This window comes from Monodon monoceros, unplaced genomic scaffold (genome assembly GCF_005190385.1).
Source record: "Monodon monoceros isolate NGI ecotype Baffin Bay Population unplaced genomic scaffold, NGI_Narwhal_1 Super_Scaffold_16, whole genome shotgun sequence".
Taxonomy (NCBI): domain Eukaryota; kingdom Metazoa; phylum Chordata; class Mammalia; order Artiodactyla; family Monodontidae; genus Monodon; species Monodon monoceros.
This window is the reverse complement of record NW_021703772.1, coordinates 15,827,384-15,847,436: the sequence shown is the minus strand read 5'-3', so window position 1 is coordinate 15,847,436 and position 20,053 is coordinate 15,827,384. Positions and strand designations below refer to the sequence as shown.

Genomic DNA, 20,053 nt, shown 5'->3' with positions numbered 1-20,053 from the left:
CACACACACACACACACACACACACACACACACACACACACACACACCCTGTGGCCAAGGTTTTCTTAATCATGATAATATGTTTGAATACTGGAAGAATTTTAAAATATGTGTTTGAAGACAGACTCTATGGGTCTATAATTGTTTAAAAACAAGATTTTTTTCAAAAAGAAGATAGACCCTATAAAGGAAACAAAAATGATGTTAATACCCCCAGACAATGCCGAAGTAAGTTAATGCCTATATTAGGGTTTGCCAAAAAAAATAAAAAGATAAAAGATATGAGGGGTATGGTGGCTGTACTCTTAGTTTATCTGTGTACCTATAAAACTCACAAGCCTACAAATGTAGGCTTTCTGTTAAAAATGTAAATTTGTATGTGACCATACAAGTATTGACTATGAAAGTGTACAAAAACCAATTCCATGTTGCTAGATAAATTGCACACAGCCATTAACTTTCCTTTCTTAGCTATTCTACCCTAACTTACTTATTGTTTGCATGTAATGACATAAAGCCAAGTACATTTAATTCTGTAGTTGTTTCCAGAAATATGCCTACCATCTGATTATAAATTTTTTTTTAATTTACATTTAAGCCTCCTTAAAACTATACTATTTGAATTCTCAATATGATCCTGGAAATTTTTAATGCTGAAAAATCAGTGGTATTTCCTCTCCCTCAATCCTATGTTAGTCAGCCAAGAAGAGTCTCCCATCCTTGTCACAAAGCATTTTGATCAGCTATTTTAAAATAGAATCCAATGGAATCGGATCCAGGATGAGTGGGAAATTCCTCCTCGAATCAAGAGTTTATATTAATATGCTATTGTAGATACAGTAAAGCTGGCCAAATAAAAATACATAAAAATCAAATCACTAAATGGGTTTAAGGAAACAAATATATGGCTAGTTTGTTACTGCCTGTCATGAGTTCTAGTTTGTATTACTGGGGAAGATTCATTTCCCAATCACTGCAGTAAGAAGGCGGACATAAAAACTCAGACTACTTACTTTGATTGAGTTGCTTCACCGCAAAGAGAAGGGGTTCTTTGTTGTTTGGGATTTTTTCAACTTAAAATCCTGCAGCTAAAATTTAAATGCTACGAACTTTGTTATATGCAATGTGCAAGGTAAAACTCTTTCTCAGGATTTTTTTTTCCAGGAGAAATGTGCACCAAATCAAATTTGAAATGTTACACCATTGTTCTTTATTAAAATACAACTACTTCTTTAAAGAAAAGTGGACATTTCCAGGGCAGAAATTATCTGTTAGTCTCTTCTCAGTTTTTATCAGGAAGGAAGGAAAACAGACATTGAAGATATGAATTCATAAGGCCTTTTACTGCTCAAGTGTCTTCAACAACTATTTTCCATGGTTTTCATAGCTCCCTTTGACAATGGTGAAGCTTCTAACTCATCTCTCTTAAATAAACGTTTTATAACGGCCATTTCGATAACTGCTCATTTTCCAGTTACAAACTGGAAAGTACATATATTCTATTCCTTTGAGACCATCACAGAAATGTGGGGGAAGCTTTCTAAAAGGAGAGACGTCCCGATTCCAGCAAAAGTTCAACACTGTTGGAGCTCAGCATTTGTCCCAACACTGCAAGATAGAGCTGAAAGCTGAGCTGTGCCACTCTCTACCCAAGACTGGCATGAACGGGGCGAGAAAACCTTTCCCAACGGAGCAGAGGATGGTCCTCTGTTCTCACTTTGGTGTGCATCTTCCAAGAGAGTGGCAACTTCTGAAACTCCTTTTCACTTTCTCTGATCACAGTTCCCCACTGAGGCAGCCAGTGCTTTTTTTTTTTTAACAATAATATCAAATATTTATTTTTTCTAGCCTTATTGAGATATAATTGACATAGCCCGTTACTGAGTCAGTAATTCTGCCTTGGTACTGACATCAGACCCCACTCAGAGTATGACTCTGCTGTCCCCCTGGCAGTATATGAACACATAGCCTGATATCTAAGGGGGGAGAGTCACTTTAACTCCACATGTAAATGAAACATGAAATACACATATACATGTAAAATGCAGCAAAGAACTCTCTAGCACTGCATCTGGACCCAGGGCAAGGTAGTCATAATAGATCTGCACTGACTCACACTTCCAGCTTAATTTGTTTCAGGCAGTTGTCCCACACTGCAATGACTAGGACTATTTCAAAGGACATTTGAGCGCAGATAGATTATTAACTAATTGGGAGATTATAATACAAAATGTTAGAAAATACCCATTAATGATTCTGACTCTGTATGTCAAGATTCATCTTGTTCAAGAGTGAATAAGGGGACTTGCCTGGTGGCGCAGGGGTTAAGAATCCGCCTGCCAATGCAGGGGACACGGGTTCAAACCCTGGTCCGGGAAGATCCCACATGCCGCGGAGCAACTAAACCCGTGCGCCACAACTACTGAGCCTGCGCTCTAGAGCCCGCGAGCCACAACTACTGAGCCCACGTGCCGCAACTACTGAAGTCCACGTGCCTAGAGCCCGTGCTCTGCAACAAGAGAAGCCACGGCAGTGAGAAGCCCGCGCACCGCGATGAAGAGTAGCCCCCGCTCGCCGCAACTAGAGAAAGCCCGTGCACAGCAGAGAAGACCCAATGCAGCCAAAAATAAATACATAAAATAAATTAATTAATATTAAAAAAGAGTGAATAAGAGTAAAATAAAATAAATGAAAATAAAACCCTAAGCACAGTTATTTAGTAGTGAAATGAACACAGAGAACGGGATTCAGAAAATCCCGCACACAGGCAGATCTATGGTGCTCAGTTGAATATTCAAAACTGAATCTGGCATAAATTTCACAACCTCAGAGTGACTTGTTGGAATTTGCAAATTAAGCACAGAGATGGTATTTCCAAAAGAGTCTTTGCATGCATTTTAGCTCTCATAATAAAAGAAAAATCTATCCAAATATATTGAACTCTTAAACAAAACAAAAAAAGCCTAACAGTTCATCGAAAAATCAACAGCCAAAAAAGTCATAAAATTATTCAAAGAAATATTTTTCTTAGCATTCAACAGCAGTGCTGAATATGAATTGGTAAGCTGTGCTGTTACCTCAAATTCTCATGACTCTAGAAAGTGTAACCTACAGGAGAAATAAATCCTTGTGTGTGTGTGTGTGTGTGTGTGTGTGTGTGTGTGTGTGCAACTGGGTATAGTTTACTGCCAACATAACTCATAGTGACCGACTTATAAATAAACTTTAACTATACACACAAACAAACACATATCTGCTCCTACATTGTAGGAGGTTTAAAAATATACATGGGACTCATCTAACCACCCATAAACACAAAAATTGTGAAAACATATGTAGAGAAATGCAGTCAATCTAACTCCCAGTTTCCTGTGTATTTAATTGTTCTCCAGCTAGTTTTACACAAAACTCTGACATCTTGCCTTTACGTCATTCCAGCTTGGCAGGTAACTTCAGTAAAACTTCCATATTTAGAAATTTAGTGACATTCAGGATCTTAGCTTCCATGCCTCTCGTCACCTCCCCCAAACGAGAACTTATTTGATGATAAATTCACCATCTTAGCCTAAGTTCTAAACAAGAAATCACCATAGGATAATTAAAAACACCCCATGAATCTCTTCTCTGCAAACTTAGGACACGTAACTGGTTTCGGTTCCTATTTCTTAAAGAGAATTCAGTCAATCCTCCTTAGAGGTTTCAGAGGAAAAGAAGGATTTTCCAAGACAGATAAGTTGAAATGATCCCGCTTTGATCTCAGTGGTTAAGAATCCCTCACAATGGAAGATGGCCACTGAGAGGCCGGGATCCCGGCCTTTTAATGCGTAACAATGGTATCAACAAACAGCTACTTAATCAATATTTGGCCAGAGCTGCTGAAAACTTCCTTTTCAGATTTTAATTCCTAGTTGTAAAACAACCCCAGAGCAGCCAGTGAGATAAGGCATTAAACTGACTGCTTAATTGCCTTTTACTGGCTTGTTAGTTATATATGTACATTCTTAATGGTTCTTTAATCTTTATTTACCCACATAAATAAGTTACCTGCCATAGGACTCCACCGACCTGAACCAACCTTCTCTGCCCCAGCCCTGGCCAAACTCTCTCACCGTTTATTGCTGCTGTTGAGGCTTTTAATATTCATTGGCTACTTATTTACGTACAATGTGAGCATATAACCTCATAGTTAGGAAGGAATTTTTTCCCCTTAAAATATATGTATTCAGGAATGTCGAACCTGAGTTCGGTGGCAACGCTCGTATTCACCTGATTAATTTCTGCATATTCCACTCCCTGAACTGACGCGCACTTGCTGGTTCCACCTCACCGCGCCGATGGCTTTTACTGCACAGCCCTGGGGACTCTTAAATGACCCTTCAGTAATTATTACCCACGTGAAGCCCCTACGTCCCCGCTCCGGTGCTATCAACAAGCAAATCAGACTTCAAAATAAACATACAATTTCAAGCATTAGTTAGAAAATTTGCATGTTTTCAATAAGGCTAGAAAGTGAGCCTATAGCAGTCAACCAAACAGAACAAACCCTCGAAAAATAAAACCACGATCCGAACTCGGGTCTTTCCTTTCAAATCGGGCCAACAGGAAAGTCGTTACCGTTATCTCCTTGAAAAGAACACAGCGAGGTATTTTAATTTAATTCAAGTTTTGATATTTCCAATACATTTCTAAACGGGTGATATTCCCTTGTTGAGTATTGTAAGGGCTTCAGAAAACATGAAATTTACCCCCAAGACCAGAGACGACATTGGGGTCAAATTCGTGATTCTGACAAATGGACTCGGAGAGTGGGCCGTCCACTTTAATAAAGGTTCCGATGCCACAAACCTAAGATCTTATAGCCCGTGACTTTAATCTGTGGGAAAGTTCCTCCCTCCCCCGCCCCCGCCTGTTCCCCGACCGCCCCCCCCCCCCCGCCCTTTGCCTCGCGCCAAAATGTCCTTCCCTGCTAACTTGAAGGCTGGGGGGGGGGGCTCGGGGGGGCGGGTGAGGGAAGAAACGGCCTTCCGCTCCCCTCGATGTCAGTAGCACTCCAGTTAATGATAAAATGTTCTTTTCATGATTCCACTGGAAACGAAATAGTTCCAGGACTTTTAAAACTTCTGTACGTTTTTAATTGCTTTATCTTATGTCCCGCTGAAAAGTTGATGTCCTCGTTAACTTTAGAAAAGCTCCTAAGTTTACAAACTCAAGCAAAACTTTTGTCACCTTTACTTTCTCAAATTAAAAAAAGAAAAAAAGCACTGTTTTTCAAAAACATCAAATTGAAAGGGAGCGTTAAAAAAAAAAAAACGGAGGGTAAGCTCCAACCTACCTATGCTTGGGGTCTCTTGGCTCAATCTTTGAAATTGTTGCAAAGCTCCCACGCTCACTGGTGATTCTTAAAAGGGGTAAAGTCCTATGAAAGTGTATCTCCAGCCCCAATCAAAACATCAATTTGGCAATCTGGCCTCTCTCCCCCTGCACTCCCGAGCTGCCACTTCAAAGCCGCAGCAACAAGTCAGTAATTGTAACTTTGCATCTAAATATTTAAGCGAGAGTCTTGCAGTCGCGTGTCCATTTACAGTCCTCATCTGTGCTCTAATTCCATTACGGCACAAAGCAAAAATGTTTCCCAAAACTCACAAACAGGAAAAGCGTCACCCTGCTGCTGCTGCCGCTGGAGGAGGAGTTGATGAAGGAGCAGTTTCCATTGATTAGTCACTGCTTTTGTGTTAAGGGCTTTCTTTAAAATAAGAAAAAAATGGGGGAGGTTGCAGAAATTTCACTAATGTGAGCCTCAGGCAAGGAAGGGGGAAAAAAGAGGAGAAGAAGAGGGCGGGGGAGGCGGGCTGTGTCTAGATGAAAGTGAGAAGGACATAAAGGAGGCAATTGAGTCGGCTGCAGCCCGGCGAGCTAAGCTTCGAGCCGGCCGGAGCTCAGGGGAGGGGGCGGCGCGGCGCTTTGGCGCAGGGCGCAGGAGTGGGGGCCGGCCCATTGTGGCGGCGCCCGCGGGCCAGCTCCGCAGCGCCGGGGGAGGAACAGAGACGCCTATTGAGTGGCCGCAGCGCGGGCAGTGCCCACAGCCCCAGTTGCTGCGACCGGGGCTAGGTTCCTACCGCTGCGCCTGCTCGGCTCTTGGGGAGAGGAATGGTGTGTGGGGAGGGGGGTGGGGGGTGGGGAGATGAGGAGGGTGCTGGGGGATGTTCCTGGCTGCCCTACCCTCTCCTTCCACCCTGGCAAAAGAGCTGGAAGCAAAGGTCCAGAAGTGGCGCACAGCGTCTATTGCGCGCCTAGGGCGCACGGGCCTGAGCGCCCCGCGTCGGCCCGAAGCGCTGCTCTTGCATTGGGCGAGGGACACGGCAAAGTTGGGAAGGTGAAAGAGGCCATCCAGAAGAAAGGACAAGACCCTGGAGAGAAAAACGAGGGCCGTTCTGACCTCTTTCAGGGTACCTCCTTCCCTGTGTCCCAGTCTCTGACAAGTAGAGAGACGTACTCGGGAAAGCCAGTCTCAGAAACATCCGGCAGGCCGGAAAGGAAGCTGGAACCTCCAGAGAGAGCGAGCCGCCCTGATCATGACACCTAAACGTCCCTCCTCAGCCGGGCTCCTCCTGCCCGGCCTGGGAGCTCAGAGCCGTTTATCAACATTCAGTCTATTTTCCAAGCGGGGCAGCCTGGGACTTTTGCGGCCCAAAGGATAGAGGGAATTTTATTTTATTTTTTTTTGAGGTTTCTAAACTTCCCTTCAAACTACACTCCACTCTGTCCTTTCTCTGGGCCCCTCTTGTCCTCCAGGGCTCATCTGCAGAGGGAGCTAGAGGCACTGAAGAGACTGACACTGCATCTTCCCCGACGATCCCAAATTAAATTAGACTTCAGCCTCCCGAGTTGTGTGTATGTGTGTGTTTTCAACGGTTCAGCCCCCTCTGGGGAGAATACTCTGATTTTGAAAATGCCCCTTAGCAATTGCCCTTGAATGGCAGCGGGCCCAGCTAGACGGCCCAAAAGACTCGAAACATTTTGTAGGTGAAGTGGCCACTTTTTCCACGCTGGAAAGTCCGTAAAACTTCCTGGCACAGCAGCTATTGGGGCTCATTGAATAATTCATCCCTCATTGCAAGCCCATAATGTCTATTCTCGGGCCTTTGTGGGGCTGTTTTCTCTTCTTTTCTCCTTGAATTATAAAAAGGTTGCCTTCCTTTGTTCACATCAAGCTGCTGCGAGCCGGAGCTTTGTCTGGGCCGAGCTAAAGTGTGAGTTTCAATGGACTCTCCAGGCTTTGTCTCCCAAGTTCATCTCCAAGTGTAGATTGTGTAGAGAAGGCCTTCTTTGTAAAAGCTGGAAAAGTTGTACAAATGTTTGACCAGCTCATTTGGGGCGTTTTGTCTCCTGGGCCTCGGTTGCCGGTGCTGCGAGGGAGCTGTCGAGCTGCGGAGCAGGCGCCTCCAGCAACAAGTAGCAAAGCCTTGCCACCCTTCACCACCCCCCCCTTCCCAAGCCTCTCCTACCCTCTGGGCTTATTGCCCCGCTGCCTGCAGGGGCCCGTTAGGTTTGGGGTTGGCTGGTTTCTCGCCTTCCTCCCTCCCCAGCACCTCCGTGATGCGTCTAGACCGAGAATAAAAGCTGGGGTCTCTTCTCAGAGACCAGGGCAGAAACGCACCCCTCCAAAAGGAAGGGCTTAAACCGAGTCCATGTGAGGCCCCTGCTTTAGAAGGAGGGAAGCAACAGCACAGGTATCTCCCCTGCCCAACCTGCCGTGGGTTTTGGTGTCTTTTCTTGATTGCCTGTGTGTGCCGGGGCATCTAGGCACCTGTTTATCGCTGAAATCTGTGGTTCGGATATATAACATTGAAATCTGGGTCCCTTCGAGGTTGTGTACAGAGTTTGCATTGATTTGTAAAGCTGCCGCTCCGGAGGGCCAGCGGTCCGCCCCGGAGTTGAGCAATGAAGGTAAAAGAAGCGACCACTTTCCTGACCCACAGTCCTACCCTGGATGCCACCGGCTGAGGGCTCAGGTCCAGCCGGTCGAAGTGGGTGACCGCTCCAAGCCCACCTGGAGAGCCGCCTGCCCTTCTAGGGCAACTCAAAAGTCAACTCAGCCCAACGAAGTCCCGGCCCCGGGCGAGGGAAGGCCACGCATGGGGGAGGGGGGCACCTGGCAACTCCCGTCCCTTTGCGCTTTGGAGGAGGTGCAACCATCCCCAAGGCCAAAAGTGCTGAGACGCAAAACGGCTGAGACTCTCCTGCTGCCGTGAACCCTTCCAGGTTCAACTCCCACGGGGTTGGCTTTCTTTTGTGGGAGTGGGCGTACCTTTAGCGTCTGAAGACAACCCGCCGGCTGCACTTATGACTCCGCGGGGGAGATTTCCTCTTGAGGCTGACAGATCGCAGCCAACAAGAAGACGATGGTCCGCACCCCTGGGCGGAGAAAGGGTGCCGGCACTACGAGCCCAAGAACTCAGACCCCCTCGGTTTGTAACCCAGAGCTTAGGCTTGTTTTACTTCCCAGACACGCACAGCTCAAACCCTACCGCATTTGAAAATCGATTTAAAACAAACAAAAAAACAGCCAACTTACAGATATACATTTATAAGGCAATCAGTGTGGTGGGACCCCACTGCCTTAAAGAGTTTTGAGTCTCTCTCTCTCTTGTCCTCGTTCCCGTCCCTCTCCCTCTCTCCCTCTCTGCGCCCCCCTCCTCTGATGTGGAAACCCCTTTGGAGACCCGGGCCTTTCCTAAGGGCGGAAAAAGTTCCTTTAACCTCCGGAGGCTCACGGACTGCCCCCTGCCTCACAACAGCTCAGAGACGCCCAGTCCCGTACCCCAGAGGGCAGCAGGGTGGCCCCGCACCCAGACTGCAATTTGCAGTTCTGCCTTCCGTGGGGCTGCGAGTGGTGTGGAGGAAAGGTTTAAAAATAGAAGAAAAAAAAAGGAAAAGAAAAGATTTTTGTGTTCACTGTAAGTGCGTCTCTGGTCTTTCACTTGAACGCTCTTACCCGGGTGCAGGGGATAGGAGCAAGAAGGGGCCTTGACACGAGCGGGGCCGCGCCGCCCTCAGGACCCCAACGCCCAGCGCGCCGCCGCTTACCTCGTTCGCTCAGGATGCCGTCGATGCTGTGTTTCGCCTTCTTCTCACTCTCCTCCGCCTCCTTCCTTTCCAGGTCGGCCTCCTCCTCCTCGGCTTTCCCGAATTTACTCCTCAGGATGCGGCTGATGGAACTCACTGGGGGCGGAAGGAGGAAGGGGGCGCTTACGACTGAGACGTGCAGGGCCGCGCTGCAAGGGGCCCCCCGGCCCCCAGTCGGGGTACGGGTGGGGGGGCCTAGAAGGCCTGCCCTAAACAGCTTGCTTCTGCCTCCTCCAGCGTCTTTGGGCATCCTCGTCCTTCTACACCCCCTCTCACCCTCCCACTCATACCCCCCATCGCATAATCGGCCTCTAGGAACAGCGAGCCGGGAGCCTGGAAAGCTCACACCTCCAGGTTAGGGCCGGGAACCGCGGTCTCGGTCCGCTCTCCCCAGTAGGAAGTTTCCCTCCCTAGACTCCACAGACGGGTCTCTAGATCTCCAATCTAAGAGATTTCTCCCGCCAGCCACACTGCACCGCCTCAACCTGAAGGCATTGCGCCCCGCGGTTCGCGGTAAAGGCAGGAAGAACCAGAGCGGACCCGTCCCCTGCAATTCAACTTTTTTCTTTTTTCTTTTCTTTTCTTTTTTTTTTTTTGAGGCCATAAAGGGTTTAAATTTCAACTGCAGGATCGTTTCCTATTGTAAAAGTCAAAAGAAAATGCACTCTCTCCCATTTATTTTTTCCAGATTCCAGTCTGGTAAACAAATCCATGCTCCGAAATATCTCGTTCTCGCAGGGGGGAAAAGGGAGTTTCCTTTTAATTAAAAACAAACGCGCGCGCCCTCGCCCTCGCCTGCGCTCGCCCCTCTTCTCCCTCCGCCTCCCCCTGGCCGCCGGGGGCGCCGGATGGGCCCTGGGACTCTCGGGAAAAAATCCCGGCCGTTGCCGAAGCCTTCCCTCCTTGGCGCGCACGGTGAAGTCTCGGTTGGCGCGGCCCCATCTCCCTTCGGTTAGGATTACCAAAACATTTGTTTCTCTTTAAAAGGGAACATCAATATTAATAAACGCTTGGCCTCCGCCTCGCGTTTCCTGCCCTGCCTCTTCGACAGAAATCCTCTTTGGGGAGCCCTCAGCGGCGGTCTCTCAACCCCAGGACAAGCAGCTCATTACTCCCTCCATAAAACGCCAAAAACGTCTAGCTCGTAAATATTTCAGAGCCCTGGGAGGGGCCGTCTTCCGATCGCCCAGATCGATCATTGGGGTGATGATGGTTCAGATGGCCTGCCCGGATAATAGCGACTGACGCCTCGCCCCAGGAAGACGTTAATGAGCCTGGTACCTGAGGGTACGGTGTTTCGGTCACAGACCGCGTCCTTGAGTAATTTGTCTCGAATTTCCCAGCTGAACATGCCTGGGTTCTCTCTTTTGTATTCCTCAATTTTCTTCTCCACGTCAGGCGTTGTCACCTGCTTTAAGAGAACAGGCAGGCAGGCGTTGGTACCCAGTCCTCTGGGCCAGATGTGGCGGCCGCACCGCCTCGGGCCTGGAGGGACGCTCCTTCTTGCGACCCCTGGGAAGGTCCCTCTGCTTAGCAAAAGAACCCTTGCTCTCTGAGGCTGTGTACTTTAGAAAGGGGCAGAGAGGAAACCATCCCACCCGGAAGCAGCCTGTGTACTCTTCTCCCCAGATCAGCCCCTCAATCGGCTTAAAATAAGAAGAGGTATGACATATTGGAAGGGGTGTACTTTCTGATCCATGGAAATAAAGAAAGGCAACCCCTTACACTGAATCAACATGAAAACGAAACTAAAAAAGGAATGCTTGAAAGAGTAGCAGAAAGCTCAAGTTAGATCTGCGACTTGGGCCTTTCCAAAGGAGCACAAGATTTTAGCTAAGGTGAAGACCAAAATGAGACGCAAAAGGTGAGTATCCAGGTTTTTTAAAAATTAGAGAGGATAGCAAATATGGATAATTTTAGAGACTGACTCTTTTTTTCCCAATAAAAAGAGTTTCCAGAGATTCTTAGAGAGGTTGCAAAGGCGGCTGGCATGGCAGGAGGAGAAGCGGTTGTCTGGAAGTCTTCAGTTTACCAGAACCCTCCTTTGGGTTTTGCCCTGTGGCAACTAGAAAATTATATTGGATTTTCCCCACATCCAGAAGAAAAGGCAGACCGTATACAATCCCCTCCCACTCAGCCGTAGCCAGTGTGATTCTCTTTCCTTTTTTAAGGAGAACCAAAATAATTTGAGGATAGCACCAAAGTACCTTTTAAAAGCCAAGTCATTGGCTCATTACAAAGAAAACAAATCACCCTGGCTTTTGACTCCTTGAAGACAATTTGGACTGGAGGCGACTGGGGATGGGAGTTGGGAGAGAAACCATTAAAAGCCAAAAGTGGCTCCTTGGATTAGTTTTGGAAAAGGCAGTGCAGTGGCTGGGAGCTGGGATGATACTTGGGGAATAAACCAGCAACAGGTGGGCACATACAGCTTGCACACTTTGGGTGTCTGCCTATTAAAATAATTTGATGGGGATTCCAGGACTCTGAGGCATAAAAAACAAATGCCTTATCACCTTTGCAAAAAGGCTGGAGTTTTTCCTTAGCATTTATCAAGGAGTGCCAGCTAAGACAGCACTCTAGCCACTTCCCTTCAACCCCCAATACACATACACACACACACACACACACACACACACACCTTCTCAGATTTGGAAAAACTCCTCAGAAAGCCCCAGATGGCAGTCCTTGCCCCCTGCCCATTCTTCCCTAACTCGGGACACTGCAGGCAGGAGGCCTCCAGGGCCAGGACCACGCGCTCACCTTGGGCTTGCTGCCACCGATGGCGCCGGGACGGATGGAGCCCGTCTCCTGATATCTGCACAGGATCTTAGAGACGCAGCCGTGGGACACACGCAGCTGGCGGGAGATGACACAGGGCCGGATGCCGTGGTGGGCCATCTCCACGATCTTGTGACGGATGTGGTTGGGTAGTGGCCTGCCGTTGATAAATACACCGCCAAGTTGGTTGACCCGGCCCTGGCCGAGGGGGGTGGACACTGAGAGCAGAAGGCGAAGAGAGAGACGCACAGAACGTCATTTCGGGAGAGCAGAGAGCAGCCCAAAAGATGAACCCACCTAATTTCTCACTCCTCTGGCCAATCGCCATGTTACAGCCTCAACACTGAAACTGCTCCATTCAGGCTCCCAGCCCCAGACCCTGTTTCAACTACACTTGTTCAAATTATTAAGCAATTCAGGGGCACATAATCTTGTGTGAAGGGAACAACCAGGGCAAACTAACTCGCTCCAGTGAAACTGTCTTCCCTTTGGGCCCAGGAAAGGGGACAACTTGTGGGGGGAGACTCTGAGGCTGGAAGAGCCCCCTGACAGAAAGATGTTCACCCAGGCCTTCTCAAAGTCGCACTAAACACTGTCTAACTGGGGCAGCTTTCTTTCTAAGGCACTTGGAGGAGCTGACAGCCCTTCAGGTTTCTGGCTAAGAGGGCCGCAGCCAAAGGTCAAAGAGGGTCCTGAAAGCAAGCCGCAGGTGTCAGTGCGTGTCACCTGTTACACCTTGGGACAGAGGCGACAGACGGGTCTGCTCGCAGGTCCCCTCGCCTCCGCTGGTGCCCTGGATATTACATCCTACTCTGGACTGAGGGCCAAGGCTAGGCGCCACCCGGTCAGCATCCCGGCTCGGGCGCCTCAACCTCGCAAATTGCCTAGAAAGTTTCGGGCTTGCAAATCCTCTTGCTTCCCTGGGATTCCAGAACCTTCAGGCTAACTGAAAGGCAGTTCCCCAAACAGGTTGTGGAAACTTCGAGATGCCGCTGGAGATGAATGGAATTCTAATTAATAAATCAATTAATACTAAATTTTCCAAACTCCACCACAACTTTGCCGCGGCAAGAAATTCCTTCCGGAATTAACAGAAGTTTAGCGAACACGGGAGCAACCGGGACAGTTTTGAGATGCCTTCGGGTGGACAAAATGCTGCGAAGTCGCTTTCTGGTGCTCAGAAGCCGCCTGATCCTCTCCCCACCACGGCATTTCCAAAACAACAGAGGCAAGCGCAACGGCCCAGGAGCAGGCCTGACGGCCAAGCTCCGCGAGGACTTGAGAGAAGGGCGCTTCGTTTGCCCAGAGAAAATCGAGTCGGGATCTCGCCCGACTGTTCCCTCCTGGGGCGGGGGTACCCCGGGAATGGGCTCCTGGACGCGCCTGTGGAGACCCGGGGCTGGGTGGAGCAGCCCCGCCGCGGCCCCGGGGTTTTGGGCGGCGCTGAGGCCCTTTCTTACCTTCCAGCGGGAACCCGCTGCGCGGGTAGTTCTGCCCCGGGCCCGGCCGCATCATCCTGGGCACAGCTCCGGCCAGTGTGGTCATCCTGGGGACAGCGCCGCTTGGAAATTATATCCAGGTGAAGGCGAAACAGAAGGACGAGAGAGGCGCTGGTGACCCTCGGCAACTCCCCCGAACGTGGAGAGCCCCTCCCCAAAAAGACTGGAGCGAGAGGAGGGACACGGGGAGGGGGTTGCTCGCTCCTAGTCCAAAGAGAGGCTCGAGGTTGAACCGGGGAAAGGGGCGGGCAGGGAGGGCCCAGAGTCCAGGATCCCGAGCCCAGGGCGGAAAAGTTTGGTGCGAAGCTGGGCGAGCGGCCCCGCGGCTGGGAGCGCTGGGGAGGGGGCTCTGAGCGCCGCGACGAGCCGAGCGGGGGGGCCGGGGGCGGTGCGCGGCCGGCCTGAGTCTCCTCCCGTCGTGACACCGAGTGCGGGGATCCGGGCTCGGGAGCATTTATTAGTTCTTTCACCCAAAGCTTGGTCAGGAGCCCTGAGCTGCGATTGGCCGACGGGGAGACCGTCCCGGGTGGCGGAGGCACGCGCTGATTGGGCGACAGCGGCCACTTTCTCTTCCCATCCCCGGCGGCGCCGAAGCCTCGGCAGGCCCGGAGAGGAACCTGCGCTGCGCCTCTTCCCCGGGAAGAGAAGGGTACACCCACGGAAACAGGGACAGTCCGAGGGAGATGGCAGCTGCTGAGGCTGGAGAGGGGTCCGCGTCTGTCTGTCTGTCATTCTATGTGTGTCTCTCTCCTTGACTTTCTATTTCTCCGTCTCCTTATCTCTCGGTGTGTATCTCTGTGTGTCTTTCTCTGTCTCTGACTCTTCCTCTCATTCTATCTCTCTGTGTGTCTCTATGTCTCTGTTCTTCTCCCTGCGGCTCTGCCTCGCGCCCACTTTTCTTGGCTTCCTTGTCAATGAAGGGGGTGCAATTACAATAAGAAGGCATTGGAGCCCCCAGACATCTTTAGTCTTCCTTCCTCTGGTCCATGCCCCTTGGCATAGGCTTATTATGAGGGTCTTCCCTATGGGGTTCCTCTCAGGAAGAGTCCAGAGTGTGCTGATAAGTTCTTTTGTCTTCACAGTCTGCGGGCAGGGATAGTGTGGAGCTTAGGTAGTGGCTGGAGGCCACAGTACTGGTTGGTTGAAGGCTGGGGAAGGGAGGAGAAAGAAAAAGGTCTCCTCTTCTTGATTTAAAAACCGTCTCTAGGAAGCCCCAGCTCTAAATCTGGAGGTATAGATTCCCCAATGCTTTGGCAGAGATGCATCTATATGTTAAAGTTTTGCCCGGCTGCAGCATTTGTTCTCAGGAATTTATTATGGTATTCAGACTAAAGTGCTGGAAAAATAAAAGGAGCAAAGTCTTGGCTAGGAGCTGAAGTGTCCCCAGCAGGATATGACGCCAGGAGTGTTGTAAAGACTGTCTGTCCTTAGAGAAGGTGCTATTGTGCATAGTCTTTTATTTATAACTTGGTAAGTGCCAGCGAACTCGCCTCCTTTACACCCCCGAGTGCCAGCCCCGCGCTCAGCACTGCGCTTTATTCGCTCGAGTCTATTCAAGGACTGTCACTCGGGGCCTGCGAGGTATTCAGGGCCTTAATCAATCAAAAGGATGAGAATCAGGCAGGTTTTTCCCTTTGAAATAAAGGAAACAATGACTTCTGGGCTTCAAGTTCCCCCTTTTCCTTTTACGATTTTTGAATTTTTTCTGCACTGGAGTTCTCCACCCTCTCTCTCCTTCCCCTTTCCCTTAACTCACTTGACAGTTTTTACATGAACTCGGGCCCCCAAACCCAACTCCCCACCCCCTAATTAAGGCAAACTAAGAAGGCAAGATGGAGGGGGGAGTATAGCTGCTCAACCGACTGCGAGTGGGCTCTTCAAAAATCCACTCGCAAGTGGGAAAAGCAGGCAGCTTTCGGCTCTGCCCAAAGTCAAAAGGTTTGGTTGACCCTCTGAGCAGGGGGAGACCAGCCTCTGGAGACACCAGAAAAAGTCTGGACATGCCCTCACCCACCCAAGTAGGGAGGGCCCCACGTGCATTCATAGTACACAGGAGGGACGCTGCTTAGAATGCAGCCCTGTTTAACCTGGTTTTACATAAAATGATTCAATTTGTCAACGGAACAACTTTCTCAGTTTCTTTTTGCACACTTGGGGGCCACAAAAGCCTGTGTCCTGTTTCCTAAGCTACTTCTCGAGCTAGACTTTTTCCAAGTTTTCTGTCTCCAAAGGTTGAGTGGAGCGGCCAGAGCACTTTCTAGGGTCACCCGTCCGTGTTGGAGGAGGGAGACCCGAAAGTGTGTTTCCAGAGGGCAAACGCAGACTCAACTCACAGTTCAAAGGAACCCTGGGACCCGCGGCAACGAGGGCTTAAAGAACGTCCAGGACTGAGTCTCATTTGTTTGGAAGCCGAGGGCTACGTCTTCAAGCCCTCGCCGTGGACCCGGTGCTCTCCCGCGGGGCGTTCTCTCTCTCGAGAGCCCGCGGATCCGGGAAGGGATGCGCTTGCCGCAGACTCGCTCTCCCGGGTTTCGCGTCCTCCCAGTTGTAGAGCCGGGAGGACCTTTGAATGGAGGTGCTGCAGGTTGAAATGGATTTCTTTCGAGGGCCCATAAGTGCCCGTCCAGTAGGCGCATCCATAAAACGACCACCACTTGCTATAAAAATGTACAAATGGAGACGGGGTGGGGGGCGGGGAGGAGGGACTGGCGGCCTGCAGCCCGGGAGTCTCTTTGCTGGCCTCTCCCCTGCCAGACCGCTCTGAGGTATATATGTAGCCAGAAGATTAACTCAGCTCTTCCTCAGCCTGGCAGCAGCCGGAGGACCCGGGAGACCCAGAGACGGGTGGGAGGGCATCCTCAGGCTCCTGGCAGCTGGGCCGGTCGGGCTGCAGGGTCACTTCCGAATTCCCCAAATTCCCTGAGGTTGGTATCCCCGAGGTCTGACTTGGGAGGGCCAGGACAGCGATGCTGGCTGAGACTCCCTGGCCGGTGGTGCCCACTCGTAGTCAGGCCAGACCAGGCAGGGAGGGGAGGGGGAGGCGGGGCGGGGCGGGGAGGCGGGGTGACCAACAGGTCACCGGAGGGCGGGGTAGTTCCCGGTTTCCCAGACTGGTTTCTAAAGAAAGCACCCGATTCTACACTCCAGCCACTCCTTCCCTATCTCGGAAGCTTGGGCCTCCCCTTACTTCTTTCCAAAGTCTCTCTGGAAGCCGAAGCTACACCCACACCTGACTCCCCGGAGCAGGAAGGGGATCTCCACCAGGGCACCTCCCCTGCCAGGAACCTGTGGGCCCCCGAGTCCCCATTCCACTCGCGGGCAAAGGAGTAACCCTGCAGTGAGGTTTGGAAGGCGGGCGCCTGGCCCTGCAGCCCTGAGCCCAGGTTTGGGAGGCAGTATCACTTCCTCAGACTGACAAGTTACCCAGAGAGCAGCCAGGAGAGTCTCCAGCACAGTTCTGTGAAGGAACGGTCGTGTCCACCCGCACGTGCACGTGCAAAATGAAACTGGAGCCCTGAGGACAATAGTAGGATAATTCGACCCCAAAAGGAAAATAATTTGCAGCTGCTTCCTCTGCCCCCAGTTACAGAGGCACTTCAGGTGAAATAGATAGCGGCTGCCCCTCCAAGCCTGTGGGGAGAATGCCCGGTTCACTAGAAGTCCCTCCGTCCCGGCCAGCTTGGATGCGTGGATCTGCAGTCCAGTCAGGTTGAGTGGAATCTGCTTTGGGCCAAGTGACACCCTTCAGCCCACAGCCCCGCACTTGTGGACCCCAGGCCACAAGAGTTTCATGGCCCATGGACTTCTTGGGCCTCCGAGAGGAGAGAGACCATTCTAGCCGGACACAGGCCTTAGGAGGAAATTATGAGCTGTGTAAAATAATGTCCCTGAACTGGAGGCGGGGGTGCCTTATCTGGAGGGTGTAGCCTCGCGGGGACGCGTCCCAGGGTTGCAGGCATCACTCAGGATGGAGTCCGAGTTCGAGCAAACGCGACGGGAAACCCTCAATTCCGCGGAAAGGTTTTCCCGCGTTCACCGGGAGGAAATCAAAACGCCAGATCCTGACCACGCGCTTCTTGGCCGGATACCAGATTGGTGATTGCTGGGGTTAAACCCGTGGCCCATCACAGCGCCTGGCTTAGCGACCGTGATCAGGCCCCCAGCTGTTGTTTGTCAAAAGCTTTGGCGCCGCTATTCTCCCCCACTGGAAAATTAGTCGGGATGGGGTCGGATTTAGGGACTGGATGGGGATCTGCGCATCACACTAAAATGTGGTGTGGGCCAGCCGCAGTGGTTTTGTCCCCGCGGTGCCCCTGTAGCTAGGGAAGCGGCCCCAGAACGTGTGAGTGGGTTCTCAATAAAGAACATATGGTTTGTGAGAAAAGAAGGAAGAAGGAAAAAGAGGAAAGGAAACAGAAGGGAGAGGAAGAAGTGAGGTGTAAAAGTATATTTTTTGAAAGGCAGTGAGGGATGGAGAGAATGAATCTCACAGCAGCTTGTCTCCTACAAGATGTTCATTTGGTTCTGCAAAAATTATTTTTATGCATATAAGGAAGACAAGATGCCAGAATCTGGGAGAGGGGGGAGAGGTGTCTCATAAAAAATAGAATACATACTCTCTAACCTTCAAAAAGTGTTTTGCCCAACTCGGAGTGTGTGTGTGTGTGTGTGTGTGTGTGTGTGTGTGTGTGTGTTGGGGGGTGGGTGTTGAAGTTTACAAGAGAAATTTGGTAACTGCTCTGCTGGTGTGTGTATGAGATGCCAGCACACAGGGCCGCGTTTGAAGGGATCCTGGGGTGGGAGAGGGGAGGTAAAGATTTAGGGGTCTTGGAAAGGGGGTACTGGCTGGCACTGGGGGCTGTCTGGGCCTTGAGGAGGAGAGGAAGTGCACGGCCAGATTTGAAGTGGGGTGGAAGCAGAGCTGGGGACGTGGATGTGAGGGCTGGGGAAGCGGGAGGTCTTCCGGGTTTCCTTGACGTCTGGAGCAGAACGAAGAGCAAGTGACCACGCCAGGAACTCCTGCCCCAGGGTGCCTGGGGGCGCTTCTGGACACGAAGTGCCCGGACTGTGTGTTCCGCTGGTGTGGGGCGGGAGACACGTGGAGGGGGCGGAAGGGGAAGCAGTGGAGGGGGTGGACTGACAGGCCTTTCGCTTTGATCAGGCCAGGTCTCTCTAGGACTCCGCCGCGGCCCCGGTGACGGAGCCAGCGCCATGAGCCGCCATCGCCTCTCGGCCTGAATCCCTTCAACCCCCGCAGCAAGTTTCTCTGCCAGGTGGATTTTAGAGGGAGAAACGGGAGGCGGGTGACACAAGGAGCAAGAAAGATCTGGGAGGCTGTTCAAACTCAGGGTATCTAGCTGAGCCACAGTGAGGTCCCGGGAGCCTAAGGCGGCAGAGCTGTGAGTCCCTGACCTGCGGTTCCCAGGTTTTAAAAGCGGGTCGGGAGCGGGGACTGTACAGCCAACTCGGAGGAATAAACGCAACAGGTGCGGGGAGCTGGAAGAGACCGGGTTTCCGTGAGCGGAGTCCGGGCGCGATTTGGCTAAAGCCTGAGGAGGACTGGCAGGGATGGAAGAAGACGATTAGGAAGTGTTCTGCGCAATCCGCCTCCCGGCCACGCCCACCCACTTCGGGGCGGCCCCTGGGAGCTCACCTGGTACGAGGAGAGGAGGGGTCCCTTGCCCTGGGATACGTCATTTCCTGACCCCCTCCACCCTTTCAAAGGTGGAGGGGAGGAGGAAAGGAGGAGGGAGAAAGAAAGGAAGGAAGGAAGAAAGGAAGGAAGGGAAAGAAAGAAAGGAGGGAAGGAAGGAAGGAAGAAAGAAAGAAAGGAGGAAGGAAGGGAAAGAAAGAAAGGAAAGAAGAAAAGAAGTCACCACAACCAAAATAGGCTGCCTCAGCCCTTCCAGTCTCTAGATAGGACTTACACTAAGTTCCTTCCTAGGTCTTAAACTTTTTCTCCATCTCCCTTCTCCCAGGAAAACACCTATTTCCTCATCTAAACAAATTTTCTCTTTTGGGGGATGAACCTTTAATCCAACCTTGGGTTTGCGGACGAGGAGTGGAAGAAAACTTTTGATTTAGAAATTTAGAGTAAGGAGAACCCTAAGGGAAAAACCCTGAAACGATGAAAACTGACCATCTCAAACTCAAAGTGATGGGAAGGGGCGGCCAGGAGAAGTCTGAGCTGGAGCGAGCGTTGGACAGAAGTGCAGACCCGGCCCTAACCGGCTGCCCAGAGCCCTGCCACAGAAAGCTGTCCCGGGTCCCCTCGGTGGTCCCAGGTGCAGGTCACCCTTGTGGCCTTTCCTTTTTTCCCCCCCCAGAAAACCCCGCGAGAGGCATGCTGGTCCCCAGACCCCCAACGCCCAGCCCCGGCCAAGAGTTAAGACAAGTAGCCCCGAGAGGAATGAGCTTCAGAAAGCCTTTCTTCTTCTTTTCACTTCTAAACGAAATCTAATACTATCTGGCTGCAAAAATATATGTCATTGGACCAGAGTCTGAAAGATTAACATTTGGATGTGCAGGAAATGTAATCTGCATGGCTAATTGATTCCCAGTGTATCAGTTTAAAGGATAAAGATCAATATCTACATGATGGATATTGTATTAATAGGGGCATAAATAAAGGCCGAAGAGTCGTTACG

The 20,053-nt window shown here is 50.8% G+C and overlaps 1 protein-coding gene across 4 annotated transcripts in view; it reads right to left on the bottom strand.

Moving 5' to 3' along the window:
* Positions 1 to 13,836, bottom strand: part of PAX3 (paired box 3) — a 95,747-nt gene extending 81,911 nt beyond the window's left edge. For 2 of the 4 annotated variants that reach the window (XM_029225360.1, XM_029225363.1), the window contains exons 1-4: positions 13,368 to 13,836; positions 11,890 to 12,125; positions 10,408 to 10,537; positions 9,088 to 9,222 (exon numbers count right to left, since the gene is read on the bottom strand). In XM_029225360.1, coding sequence (XP_029081193.1) covers positions 9,088 to 9,222; positions 10,408 to 10,537; positions 11,890 to 12,125; positions 13,368 to 13,452 — 586 coding nt within the window. In that variant the 5' untranslated portion in view covers positions 13,453 to 13,836. The remainder of the gene's footprint in view (positions 1 to 9,087; positions 9,223 to 10,407; positions 10,538 to 11,889; positions 12,126 to 13,367) is intronic. The other 2 variants (XM_029225361.1, XM_029225362.1) reach the window with 2 other exon arrangements.
* Positions 13,837 to 20,053: the final 6,217 nt, after the last annotated feature.